The following is a 14858-nucleotide window of genomic DNA, read 5'->3' as shown; positions in this document are numbered from 1 at the left end:
CTCCCGTTAGTTTAATGGCAGCAAGTAAAAGCAAAAATCAATTTTTGCCATGGCTGGCCTTATACTATCTGCTTATCTGACTGACTAATGGATTGTCTCACAACCCCAGGGTTCTTCACCTTTAAAATCTGAGTTTTAGAATATTGCATTAGAATCTCTGAGCTGCAGCAATTCAGATGTAGTTTTGTATTTAAGCAATGCATGATATTTTAGACTAGAGTATGGCTCAAGGGTTGAGGTAGGTAACTGGTTCAATCTCTGGAACACAATTTTGTGTGCATCTGCCACTGGCTGGTAAAAAATAAAGCATACCCCACAAACTTGAAATAAGCCCACCTCTGCTCTACGTATCAAGGCAGGTACTGAAGTGGATTCTTCAGAAGTGATGGACTTTAAGATCCAGCCATACAAAGAGTCAAAGTTTGGAGAACCAAACAATACACACCTGACCAAAAATAACCACATCGTGCTATGAACCGTAATCTTTTGTTCCTAAACCTGTTGACTCTTATGTTGCTTGTGCCAACAAAACAGATTCACTATGATCTCTGTATTATCTCCAAGATCACAGATATAACCTAGCCAAGAGCTAAGCAATGTTAGATCCCATTCATTACAACAGAAGAGAGTTCAACATACTTATATTTATCCTTGAAATGAATGGGATGAAAAAATGCTTAACTTGGGCCTGATTATGTATGCTAAAGTGCTAATATATCACCAACAGGCAGAAACAAACCTAAAATAGACATGTTTCATCCTGAAATATGAAATATATTTAGAATTACCTCAGCCACGTAGCTAATGGCATCCTTCAAGTTGAGCTCACGGAAAACTTTAACAATTCGGTCTCTACTTTTCTGAGCAGATCTTCTCATCAGTACTTTGCTGAGGATTTGCCTGTCAATATTAGTCCACCTGATGATTCAAACACAACATATGTATCAGCTATTAATTAAATGGGGCATTAGGTAATCAAGCATTAGGTAATCAAGGTGGGCACCCCATCCCAGGGTGTGGAGACAATAACAATATAACTTGAAGACATCCAATTCTTTTCTTGTGATGTGGCTCACAATGGGCAATTTAGAGGAAATGAGGCATTTTTCTTTGGGGCACGCAATGTACAGTCAGGCCAGAGAATCCTGTAGGCAAATCACCAAAGATAAAATTTCACTTTTTTGGGGGGGGGAGAAGAATCACTGTTGGGAGGTAAGGCTAGTGTTCCCATCTTTACCCCTTTTCTGAAGCAGGGAGCTAACCTCTTACCTCAGAAGATCTAAGACTTTTTACTACCTGAAATGCAGCCCCAAATACTGCCACTCCCCTTAGGGTCAACACTTATAAAACAAACTTCTGGAAGCCGCCCAAAGTGGCTGGGGAAACCCAGCCAGATGGGTGGGGTATAAATAATAAATTTATTATTATTATTATTCATTATTATTAACAAGCATCACTTTCCGCACCAGTTCCTGCCTTCATCTGTCCGCCTTCCCAGTGCCACCTTCAGCAGGTCACTGCAGCACTGGTTCCCAACACCAGCCCACCTGATGCTCAGCTTTTCATTGCAACCTGCATGTTCTTTAATGCTGCCTCCAATGTCCCACATCCCCTTCCTTCCAATGAAGGGGGGGGCAGTCATGCTGTCTGCTGTTCAGGACAGATTCACTCAACCACCCAACAGACGCCAAAGCCCAGCCAAGCCGATGGCCGCAATAGTAAGCAGTTGGGCCTGGCTGTCACCCTGAACTGGGGAGGCATGTCCCTCCCTCTCTTGGACCCCACTATGATACCTGGAGGCTATGGAAGAAGTGTTCAAGGTGTACAGCAAGGGAGCCCTTCCAAGTTATTTTGCCAAGGCATATGATGTTAAGAGAAGCTTGTTGCGTTAAGCCCAGAGGGGCTGGGGCAACCCAGTCAGATGGGCAGGGTACAAATCAAATCAAATCATGGTTTTAATGGCCTCACAAGTTTGCTTTTCCAAGGAGAGTAAAAAGCAAACTAATAAAATACTGTAAGTATTTGGCACTCATAAGAAGCACAACCCCAGAGTCGGACACGACTGGACCTGATGGTCAGGGGCCCCTTTACCTTTACCTTTTAAGAAGGGGGTTAAGATATGCAAATTTTGGAATTGTTTTAAACTGGCACAGTTAATGCAAAGAGCTGTAATTGTGATGTCAAAAGAGTGGGAAGAATTCCAGAAATTCCAAAGCTTACGAGAAAGTGTGCCGTTTCTCAACATTGACCTGTATCACCAAATATAAGTTTGATTGGCAGATGACCAGATGTCAGGCCATCCTATCGTGCTATTTTAGTCCACCTTTTCCATTTGTCAAACTGTTCCATTCTCGTAAGACAAAGGTGCCTGACTCCACTTACTTGTCTCTCAGGTAATTATGTCCTATTTGACCAGATATATCTTCAATGGCTGAAAGAATGTGGTCAAAGGCCTGTGAAAACAAAGACCACAAAAGGTGGTTGGGTAATTGCAGACTAACATATAACCGTTTAGATGCAGACAGAGGCCAGGTTTGGTCAACGTATACACACCAAAGATAAAGCACCACTGTGAGAGTCATTCTTGGTATCAGTTGTGCAAAAGACCAGAGTCTGACCTCTGTCCCAGAGCCTGGGACCCTGACTCTGCTCCCTCCACATGCTGTACTGTCAGTAGGATTGCTGATCCCAGGACTTGAGCAGTGCCCCCTACAGGCTGTGCCACTGCTGTGTGGGGCTACTCTCAGCAAAGCCAGGCCCTCCTGAGGGGCCAGCAGCCCCCCCTCCCCAACATGCAAGTTATTTGCAGCAGGAGCCCAAGTGGCCAACCTCAAAGACCTTGGTGGAAGGTGCTAGTCAGCCGCTTCAAAGCAATCAGTGCAGGAAGGGCTCCGCTTCCCAGGTGCAATTCACACCTCTACCACTGTTTAAAATCACAAGTTTTCCCTCTGTTTCCTTAATTCAAACTTCTTCTGTTGTTTAAATCCACTTTTTAAAAACTTTCCTTCTCTTTTGCTCCCTTCCCCCTTTATGCAAAGCCAGGAATGTGATGATGTAGTTACAAATTCTCCCATGGGGGCCTGTGCAATGACAGCTTTACATTTTTATGTATATAGGAAGATACATGTATGTGCATGTATGCACACACAAACAAACACACACTTCCCGCCACCATAACCACCGCAGGAAGCTTTTGCAGCTCAGAAAATACAAACATCATACCGGTAAGTTCAGTCTATCAAAAGCAGAGGGGAAGGTGAATCTTTACCTGATGCCAACGATGCGGTCTGGCAGACCTTCCACAGATGAGGAGCCACAACTGAAAAGGCCCTCTCACTTCTATACTAACAGTGATCTCATTTTCTGGGTGCCTGTCCCAGGCATAGGCAAACTCGGCCCTCCAGACTTCTGTAAACCATACTGATTGTGCCATTTTGGTCACATAAAGATAGGCCAGGCATAGGCAAACTCGGCCCTCCAGATGTTTTGGGACTACAACTCCCATCATCCCTGACCACTGGTCCTGTTAGCTAGGGATGGTGGCAGCTGTAGTCCCAAAACATCTGGAGGCCCGAGTTTGCCTATGCCTGGCCTATCCTTATGTGACCAAAATGGCACAATCAGTCTGGTTTACAGAAGTCCAAAAACAGATGTGGATGAAACATGGAATGCTAAGTGATTGTTTGCAGGGGGTGGGCAGAAGGGAGTATCCATGGCTGCCTGGAAGTCTGAATAGGAACACCCTGCACAGCAACATATTGTTACAAGTCCCACTTGTACAGTATACAGTAGCTAAAATGGGTTTCATCTGTTTATGAACATACAGTGGTACCTCTACTTACGAATTTAATGTGTTCCGAATGCACATTTGTAAGTCGAAAAAAATTGTAAGTCGAATCCCATAGGAATGCATTGGGAGAAAAAATTCGTAAGTAGAAGCAACCTTATCTAAAAATTCGTAAGTAGAAAAAATCCTATCTAAACCGCATCCAAGATGGCGGACGGAGCTCCATTCGTAAGTAGAAACATTTGTAAGTAGAGTTATTCGTAAGGAGAGGTACCACTGTACCTAGAATCACAGAATTGTAGTGTTGGGAGAGTTTACCCACTGCCTTGTGGGACATCTTCAGGAGAAGGAAAAGCTACGGAATACACCTGACACAAATCCAGAGTGGAGCCCCGAAGGCCTCTTTCTGGCAGCTTCTGCAGCCAAGCTAGTGCCAAATGTATTGCTCTGCTGTCCTTTCGACCACCTCAGTCAGGCTGAGGGGAAGGGTCTTGTTGTTTGGGCAGCCCAAGACCTCCCCACACACTGCCCAGGCTTGTGCCGTGGGGAGATCACTTTGGTGCTACTAACACAGCAGAAACAACATGGGAGGCAACCATTATGAGCTCCCGGTCTCTACAGGCACAGCAGGCGCTGTGATCATCACCCCTGGAGGAGCACTTCATTGTCTCTCAAGATAGATGTCAACAACAACAGAAGAGTTGGCTGCCCAGCCCCCTGCATGCTATCCCAACTCCAGTGCGCAGATGCCACCAACAGTGAGAGAGACCTGGGAGCACGGGGCCTTCTTACTGCTCGCTACCCAAACAAGCAAGGGCTAGAATTTACCAGGGTGGTATTATTACTGAGGTATTATTAGGAAGTGGCAGGGTCTTTGCTCACTGTACAAGACTCCAGACTTGACCTCACGGACCTCTATTTGTTCTGAGCATGAGACCTGCTTACCCTGCCATGGAGCTTCTCGTTCAGCTTGGGCTCTCGCTGCTCACTTTTCTTCACTTTCAACCACTGCACCAAAGGCTTGATTGTCAAACCCTGTGGAGGGAAAACCGACAAATTACTCCCACCTTAATTAAAAGCAACAAGAGAAGGTTGTGCATGCATTATAGATACTAAAAATCTCAAAGATGAAGGAAATATCACCAAACGTTTTCACCACGTACCACGGATAAGCAGATTGAGATCCGAGAGTAGGTGGATCTGTCACAGTGAGTTGTAACAAGTCAAGAGGGTGCGCTGGTGCAATCACATAATGCGCAAGCATCTCTGCTCATCTGCTAGGTCCTTTATTCTTAAATAAGCTGCTTGGGCTAAGGGTGGCTGGTCCTTCTAAATGGACATGTTCTATGCCACTCTGAAAATGTTAGGAATCATAGAATCATAGAGTTGGAAGAGACCACAAGGGCCATCCAGTCCAACCCCCTGCCAAGCAGGAAACACCATCAAAGCATTCTTGACATATGTCTGTCAAGCCTCTGCTTAAAGACCTCCAAAGAAGGAGACTCCACCACACTTCTTGGCAGCAAATTCCACCGTCGAATAGCTCTTACTGTCAGGAAGTTCTTCCTAATGTTTAGGTGGAATCTTCTTTCTTGGAGCTTGAATCCATTGCTCCGTGTCCACTTCTCTGGAGCAGCAGAAAACAACCTTTCACCCTCCTCTATATGACATCCTTTTATATATTTGAACATGGCTATCATATCACCCCTTAACCTTCTCTTCTCCAGGCTAAACATACCCAGCTCCCTAAGCCGTTCCTCATAAGGCATTCTTTCCAGGCCTTTGACCATTTTGTGAGACCTGAGTGGGTTCCTTCCCGACTGGCATGTCATATGTCACCACATCCCTCATGCAATTTCCACATCTCAGTCATGAGTAGAGGAGCATCAGATACAACCACTGAGTCATGCTGTTCAGGTGAAATAAAACAACAACCCTCTAACCTGTAACCCTTAGAGAACTTTGGGCAATGTCTCCCACCACACTCCACCAGCTTCTAAATGACTTGTAACTGCCTGTTAATTACTAGTCCTTGACCTGTCAGAGTCTTGTCTGGCATCTATTGGAACACATGTCTTTAAATGAAGGCGATGCTGCTCTAAAATACAAACATTTTAATGATCAATGTATATGCAAAATAAATAACAAATTTCATAAATTTATATTGTGTGTGTGCCTTGTATGCAGAAATGGCATCCCTGCCTCTAAATTCGCCTCATTTAAAGAAAGTGATAAGGATTTACAAATAGCAAATAACATTGGTGTAGTCTCTCTCGTGAAATATTAGCTCAAGATCTACTAATACATGGGGGTCTGACACAGAGATTTTAGTTTTTAGTACGGAGCAAACATTTTTTTTAATACTCCCCGCTCACTGACATAATATAAAGCCAACATTTGAGATCTGCTTTTGATACTTCATTGGGCCCTCGCAGACTTTGCTTCCTAGCAGTCTCTCCCCACTCCACCTGCTAACCCACTCCATGCACCGACTTGCCTGGATTTCATTTCATTCCATGACAAACAGCTTACCACCGAACACTGCATTCAGATGGTCAGACCCTGCTTTTTACCAGAAGGGAAGAGGACATGACAAGGATCCTAACCCGGCACTTCGCCCATAAAAGCAACAGAAAGGCTGAATGATTGGAATTACCTGGAATATGACGGTAAAAAACACAACAATGATTGTTGTGCTGACAAACAGGTTTCTGTCTCCAACATCATCTTTGTTCAGAGTTACAACCAAAGCAAAGGCAACGGCACCACGGAGTCCACCGTACGACATGACCACTTGATCTATTATTCCCAGCTGGACCATTCGGTAGTGGTTTAGAACCCAAGTCTGCAGAATCACACCTGTTAAAGCAAATGTTTCAGAGTAGCAAAAGCCTGCATAACAATATTCTTTTAGGAATTAAGAATGGCATGGCCACTGAAGCATCACAACACAGAGCTGCTGCCAAAATACGTTTCTTTCCTAGATTGTAGTAACAATCTGGCAAATAATGAAGGCAACAGACACTGCCGTGATCCAGCTTTCCTCATGTTTTGTTACATGTGCAACCTCATCACTGCACAACCCATTATGTTCCACGATGAGCACTGCAATGAGCATCCATAGCAGTTGCACACATGGAACTCTCTGGCTGGATTTGTTTGAAACAAAAACAATTCCTTGAAAAGGTTTTAACTGCTTTCCATAGGGGTTGTTTTTTAATAATGGTTTCATTTACTTTCCTGGTAAAGGAGATAAATTTTGAGAAAACAACAAATAACTTGTCCTGACAGAATTACAGACTTCTGTCATATCATGTGTTAAAGTTTCATTGGATTACTCAGAGATCACGTCACATTTTCCCATGAGTGCTGAGTGGATTCATGCCACAGTCTGAATAATTTATGTATTCAATAAACATTTGCCATATCTTATAAGAGGAATATGGATTTGTGTTTGCCCTTTGCTGCTCTCACCTGGCATGTTAGTTTCTCAGCCAATGCTATTGACCATACACTCTTGCTTTCCAACACCTGGCTATCTCCATATGGGCAGCAGTCAGTAGAAAGGCTCAGAGCTCATCTTTGGAATAATCATGAGCAGGCAGGATCCTAAGCCCAAGTAGTGCTAGTGCAGGGGACATTTCCATTGTTTTGTTGTATATTCAGCTTATTTCTTTGAAGACGGCATTCCTGAAGGGTTTGATGACGTCACAACACCATCACATATGGAAATATGTACCTTTGACTGGGTATTCCCTCTGACAATTGGGATTGACTTAATTACATATTTGGGACAGCCTCACCAGTGTATAATGCCATCATGCAGAAGTTTTAATGAGGCTTCCCTTATTTTTGCAGAAACTAGACCATTGGTATTTGCACATCTAGGTCCATTTCCCATGGCACTTTTGTGAACAATAGATTGCCATATTCTAGTGTTATTAGAGCTTTATAAATTGAGAAAGCTACGCCCTTAGAGAGTGGAGGGAAGTTAACAAAGATGTGCTCTATTGCTGTTAGTTTCCTGTTTGCTTGAGTGGAAGTGTCTGGGTTTAACAGGAATCTTCACATCCGGTTGAAGTGGTACCATGACCATTTAAGGTTTGGTATGGCAGCTATGAGTTGTTCCTTTCATAGTGGGATACTGTTTTCACAAAAATCTTTTAATCTACAAAGGCCCACCTGTTCCCAACCATTCCAATCCAAGTATTGCCCTGCTTCTTTAAAAGATGGGTGAAAGCAAAGAGGGATAAGGGGAGATAGTGGGGGAGCCAGTTTTTTAAACATTGCTTTCCACACATTTAGTGTGGAGCGGAGGAAAGGGTTCACAATGGTATGGGTTTTATGTTTTCCACAGGTAAACTATCAGGTGCTAACTGCAATTCTGATTTTTGCTGAAAATTAATCAGCACACTAGTAAAAAAGATGATTAGAAATTTCTCAGATATCAGATCTCATCTATTTAACCAAGTTTAATATATTAAAGTCGTATATTGGGTCTGCAGATGAAGATGGCCTTAAATCTGCTTCTGATCAGCTATCAGGGGTTACTCACGTCAGCCCAACTGCAGGCAGCGTTTCTTCACTGTCAGTCTGATCCTCTAAGTCATGGCAGTCCAACTTTTCATACCAAGTGGGCTGCAAGGGTACTTTGACATGGAACCCAGGGGCTGCACATTGCCTTGCCATGCCAGGGGGGGGGGGAGCAGGGAAGGGAAGGGAGCAAGGTCAAAATCTGATACACACACACTTGTGCTGCCTTCTCAAAGCCTGTTAAGCAAAGCACCAGGCATTGGGAACGAGGCATGAAGGCTCTGGCAGGGTCCTAGAAACCCCCCCTCCAACTTCTTCCCAAAGCTGAGAAAAGCACTAACTAGGCTTGGGGAAAGAGGTTGCAGGACTCTAGGACCTTGTCAGAGCCTCCTTACCTGGCTTTGGGAAGACAGGGGGTTAACTGTTGCCTACAGCTGCCCAAAAAAGCCTTGATGGACCATCTTGCTTTGAGTGCTTACACAAGAGAAGAGATGAATGGGTGCTTCTGGAAAATGGGAAGGACCACTACTAAGCAGAGGAAGATGGCCAGCGCCAACCAACACCACCAGCAAGGCTGGACAGTTTCCTGGAGCCCAGAGATGTTTAAAAGGCACACTAAGCCAAGTCCTAGACCAGACATAGTACAGATTCCACCTTCCTGGCAGCTGTCTTAGTGATCAAAATGGCAAGAGGAAGAGGGGATTAAGAATGGTGGGAGAGAGGCAAGCAGCCTGCTCTTGCTGGGTGGACTCTCACTGTAGGAGGAGAACAATGCAGTTCTATTGCACAGTCCCATAAAAATCTGGATCTGTAAAGAGTTTGTTGCAGAATTTAAGCAGCAATGAAAACAAGATCCCTGATTTAAAAAAAAACCTGCAAAATGTTCTAATTTATTTTTCTACCCAGCTGGTGATATAACATGCAGGAGACCTAAAGTTCAATTTGCAGTGGTACCTCTGGTTGGAAACGGAATCCGATCCAGAGCCCCGTTCGCAACATGAGCAGTACGCAACCTGCGTCTGTGCTTCTGCGCACGTGCGGATCGTGATTCAGCACTTATGTGCTTGTGCATGACGTCATTTGATGCTTCTGTGCATGTGTGAACTGCCAAACCCAGAAGTAACCCGTTCTGTTACTTCCCGGTTTGGCGCGTTCGTAACCTGTGTTGTACGCAACCCGCAGCATTCGTATCCAGAGGTATGACTGTAATTAGCACTCTTAGTAGGAAAACAAGTTTCCTTACCAATTACTCTGTAGACTGAGATGAAGACCAACGTCAAGAGTATGAAGGCTGTATTCCAAGTCCAGATCTTAGGATCAACAGCTGAAATTCCCAGGAACATGAAAATAATAGTCTCTGCACCACTCGCCAACATCTTCATGGTGTATTTCACAGTGGTAGAAGACTGCTCTGAAATATTTGCCTTGACGTATTTCTGACAGCAGATACCACAGAAAGTTATACTGAAAGACATTCAACACACATCTTAATCACTTAGCATTGCAGCAACTTGTTCTGCATTGTCATATCTACTGAACTGTTCTATTCTGAAATCTAAATGCAGATCTATGCCTAAATGTTTTGTTTCCCTCTGAGACACTGACCCACCTGAGCCAAATCCTTTGGCAGGCAATGGAAATAAAAAAGTTTAATTGCCACAACTGCCAGATGTTATTGGATCTGTGTTTGGCTGCTCTGTGCAGTTAACCTCTGAACTGAAGATAATGTCAGTTTATAGAAAGTAGTCTTGCTGGGTGTTATATTGGAGTGGATGAGTTGAATTATGTTTATATATAGCTGACATATGAAGAAGTTCATTAGTTTCTCAACTTAATTTTTTCCTCTTTTAATCCTTTATTTCTCTCTCTCTCTTCTTTTCCTCTGGATCTGTGTTTTTATCTAGATTAATGATTCAGTTTGGATAAAAACGATATTTGAGAATAGTCTTTTTATCTCTCTTTTAAAATTCTAATAAACGTTCCCTCCCCCCAAAAAGAGGGAACTGAACCATGGAAGATGATAGGTGACCCCTGCCTCCTGGTATGTCCTTCGGTCCAAACCTCCAGCTCAACCTGGTCTCCTGCCATACCTGCCAAGTTGCTGTCGGAGAAATAAGGGACCGGGCGGAAGTAGCAGACCGGAAGTAGCGCGGCTGCCATTTTGGAACTGGCCGCAGCATGCTCAGAAGTGACTTTTGATGCTGCTTTGCCCAGTTCCAAAATGGCCGCCGTGCCAGAAGTCGCACTACAGCCATTTTGGAACTGGGCAGAGCAGCATCAAAAGTCGCTTCTGAGCATGCTGCGGCCAGTTCCAAAATGGCCGTCGCTCCAGAATAAACCGGGGAAAAACAAAAAAATCCGTTTTTTCAGCTAGGAACAGCTGGAAAAACGGGGATTTCCCGGGGAATACGGGAGACTTGGCAGCTATGTCTCCTGGTTTGCCCTAAGAGCCTGACTCCTGCCGTGTCCCATGGCTTCTGCTTCCTGGCTCACCCAAGAGTGCTGCTCATAGTCCAGCCCTGACACAATCCACATTGCAAGGGCCCCAACTCTCCCTAAAGGAACAGTACGATCCCCATTTTATGCTAGTGCCACTGCTATATGAAGGTTTAGCTGGTGGTTTAGCTATATCATTTTGATTATTGCAATCTGCAGCACAACAAACCATAGAATTCCCCAAGGGTCTTCGAATGGCTTCCAAGCCTAATAGCTTTGGGACATTCTCCCCAAGTTTCCATGAGTTTCTTTGGTTTTGTCTTTTTTAATCCAGATAGACAATGTTTTCGAACTCAGCTGGGCATTACAATCACTTTAAAACGACCCCTTCCTCCAGCAGTATTAGAAAGAGAAATCAATTAATGAACTGAAACTTACGCAAGGATGGCAGAAAGTGACAGCATCTCGGCCGTCAAGTAAGACAGGTAGGAGACAACAAACACGAATCCGGGCTCAATTATTCTGACGTGCTTTGTGAAACGAGTGATAAGCGAGAGAAGGAATGCAAAGACAACTCCGACTAAAGTTCCTCCGATGCTCACCACGAAGAAAGACACTGCAAGAACAAAAGTCACATTGATTTTTTAAAAGACACTTTGATTTTTTAAAAAACAATACACACTTCGGTTTATTGACTTTTTTGGCGGCTGGGAAAGTTGGGGAGATGGAGCTAAGATCTGTCACACAGATACCCAGGTATCATAATAATTCACCTGCACTGAGGGGCCTGATAAGGTAAAGCTAAAGGGACCCCTGACCATTAGGTCCAGTCGTGACCGACTCTGGGGTTGCGCGCTCATCTTGCATTATTGGCCGAGGGAGCCGGCGTATAGCTTCCAGGTCATGTGGCCAGCATGACAAAGCCGCTTCTGGCAAACCAGAGCAGCACATGGAAACGCCATTTACCTTCCCAATGTAGCGGTTCCTATTTATCTACTTGCATTTTGACGTGCTTTCAAACTGCTAGGTTGGCAGGAGCTGGGACAGGGCAACGGGAGCTCACCCCGTCACAGGGATTCAAACCGCCGACCTTCTGATCAGCAAGCCCTAGGCTCAGTGGTTTAGCCCACAGCGCCACCTGGGTCCCCCGAGGGGCCTGATACCCACTCTCAAAAGAGGTGTTCTGCTGGTGAGACACTTGTTTACCTGAAGTATTAAGTACCTCCTGCTCTACGGTGCCTGACCAACAGTGCAGAGAGCATTCCAGGGAAGACACCACAGACAGAAGGGAAATACTGTAGGTGCTTGGCCCTTGAAGAAGCCACACTCCACAGCCAGGAAAGGTGGATCTTAGGGAGGGATGAGGTGTAAGACAGGCTTCCTCAACCTCAGCCCTCCAGATGTTTTTGGCCTACAACTCCCATGATCTCTAGCTAGCAGGACCAGTGGTCAGGGATGCTGGGAATTGTAGTCTCAAAAGATCTGGAGGGTTTAGGTTGAGGAAGCCTGGTGTAAGACCTCAGTCAACCACTAATTTTTGGTTGGAGCCAGTTGCGCACGTGGTGCTGACTGAGGTGCTTGTTGCTTTGTGAGTTTCTGCTGAGGGCATGTCACATCGTGCCCTTGCTCCTTGGAGCTCAGAGTGGCATCTATGAATGGCCATCACAGCCATGTTGCCTGAGGCTCATGGGAGTTGTAATCCAGGACACCTGGAGAGATCCAGGTTGGCAAAGGCTTCCTTGCTTGAGCAAGCCTGTATGCCACCTTAAAGGGAGACAACCAAAAACCCTCTGTATACTATTCGTCAGCTATCCAAAGGAAGAATGGTATAGTTTTGCTTATTAGTTTGCTTTAAAAGTTTGTTTCCTGTTCCCTGCCCCCACTAAAAATTTCCAGTATCTTACAAAAGCCTTTAAAATGGAACATAAATGTTAAACAACAAGTAGTGCATTAGCTATTCTGCAGTGGATACTAAGAACAGCTGACCATTAGGTGCAGTCGTGACCGACTCTGGGGTTGCGCGCTCATCTCGCATTATTGGCCGAGGGAGCCAGCGTATAGCTTCCAGGTCATGTGGCCAGCATGACAAAGCCGCTTCTGGCAAACCATGGAAACGCCGTTTACCTTCCCGCTGTAGCGGTTCCTATTTATCTACTTGCATTTTGACGTGCTTTTGAACTGCTAGGTTGGCAGGAGCTGGGACCAAGCAACGGGAGCTCACCCCGTCACAGGGATTCGAACCACCAACCTTCTGATCAGCAAGCCCTAGGCTCAGTGGTTTAACCCACAGCGCCACCTGGGTCCTTGTACAGAACAACTGTACAAGACCCTAAAAAGTAGGGTTTCCAAAACTTAGGTCTCCAGCTGTTTCTGGACTAAAATTCCCATCATCCACGCTAGCTGACTTAAAAACTTAACGCCTTGTTGTGAAATATATATAGTCTTAAAGCTTAACTTAAAGCTTGTGAAACTAAAGATGTTTTTCATGTGGTATCTTAATATTAATATAAAAAAAATCTCCCCTCTCAGGAGGCAACTTCAAAGGTGTGGCACCACACACAGAGAAAGGCAACTTCACAGCCTCCAAATATGTTGGGGTGGCAAGATTGCCTGAGCAGAGTCTTCAGTCATGTCTCAATGAAAGGCAAACTCGTATGTGTAAATGCAGCCTTTCAGATATCTTTGCCCTAGTTCTTTAGGCGGGGGGGGGGGGGGGTAGGGTGTCAAAAACCACACTTTGAATTGTACCTGGAAACAAACTGGAAATCAGTAGAAACACACACACACACACACACACACACACACACACACACACAAATAAATAATATATAGACAAGACGGTGGTTCCTTTTTATTTACTTTTTTTAAGAGGAAGCGGGAGAGAAAATGGAAGAAAGACAAGGAGGAAGAGATTGAGAGACAGAGCACCATAGATAGAATAACCTAGCTCAAAAACATGCAAAGTGGGCCTCTGTCTGAACCATCCCTTCTGCATCGTTGCCTTTTACCCATTGGCAATGGCAAGCAAACTACTTATCTTTTTTTATGACAGCCCTTAAAAGGACATAAACATAATAGGGCTGTTAACATTCCAATAAACTGCACAAGATGTACCATTCAAGAGTACCTGCTAACACAGGGACATGTGAATGTATGCCACCTTGAGCTCCTTAGAAGAAAGGGGAGATATAAACGCCAAAAAAAAAAAAAGGATTTAAATTGTAGGGGAAATGAGACAACCGAAGCTAGGACTTTGTTAGCCCAAAAATGGAAAACCCAGGAGTTACCGACGATTGAAAAGTGGCAGACAAAAATGATGGACTATGCGGAACTAGCAAGACTGACTAGCAGGATCCGAAACCAGGGAGAGTCAAAGTTCCAAAAGGAGTGGAGTAAATTTGTGGACTATATGGAGAGGAACGGTAGAAGTTTAAAGACACTTGCAGGACTGAAATAAATCCTGCGAATTGACTTTAAATAGAAGGAATAAAGAAACTGTGAGATAGGAATGGGCAGAAAAAAAACGATTGGGGGGAGGGAGGGAAGTCAAAGCTCGGCAGAGCAAAGAAAATGGTAATAATTTATGTTTAGAAGAAAAAAATTGTGTTTGTTGTGGTTTGTTTTGTTTAATGTGTTTAATTGGAAAATTTAACAAAATGTCTTTTAAAAAAATAAATTGTAGGGGAAATGCAGGGTACTTTTCTGCAGAATTCTTAGTAATTGTAATACACAAAAGCTAACTGTTGTTTGATTTGATTTTAATAGTAAAGGCAGGATGGAAACACGTTCAGTTGTCTTACACTGGAATTGCATGCATTACCACTCGGTTCTGTATGGAGATGCCCAGCGATCCCCTGCCTACTGCACGTCAGCACCTAGAGGAGCTGGTTTGCAGGGGAGCAGCAGTAAGGTGGGGGCTGGGGGAGGATGCTAACACCTTCCATTGCATCTGCCACTCTCCCTGCTCAGATGCTTTTCATCCATCATGGGGTATAAATCCGACATAATTTAGGATCAAGACCCCAGGTGGATGGGAATCGCAGAGGAATGAGAATGGCAGGGAAAGGCTAATCACCCCTCTGCTCACACACACACACACCCC

General features: G+C 44.5%; 1 protein-coding gene across 3 annotated transcripts in view; it reads right to left on the bottom strand.

The window, feature by feature from the left end:
- Nucleotides 1-14858, bottom strand: part of SLC9A3 (solute carrier family 9 member A3) — a 108226-nt gene that overhangs the window by 17362 nt on the left and 76006 nt on the right. For all 3 annotated transcript variants that reach the window (XM_035134704.2, XM_035134705.2, XM_035134706.2), the window contains exons 5-10: nt 11195-11372; nt 9564-9784; nt 6444-6646; nt 4733-4822; nt 2383-2453; nt 789-918 (exon numbers count right to left, since the gene is read on the bottom strand). In XM_035134704.2, the coding sequence (XP_034990595.2) occupies nt 789-918; nt 2383-2453; nt 4733-4822; nt 6444-6646; nt 9564-9784; nt 11195-11372 (893 nt within the window). The remainder of the gene's footprint in view (nt 1-788; nt 919-2382; nt 2454-4732; nt 4823-6443; nt 6647-9563; nt 9785-11194; nt 11373-14858) is intronic.

The sequence above is a fragment of the Zootoca vivipara genome, chromosome 13 (assembly GCF_963506605.1).
Source record: "Zootoca vivipara chromosome 13, rZooViv1.1, whole genome shotgun sequence".
NCBI lineage: Eukaryota > Metazoa > Chordata > Lepidosauria > Squamata > Lacertidae > Zootoca > Zootoca vivipara.
The sequence above is the reverse complement of the archived record's forward strand: the minus strand, read 5'-3'. Positions and strand labels throughout refer to the sequence as shown.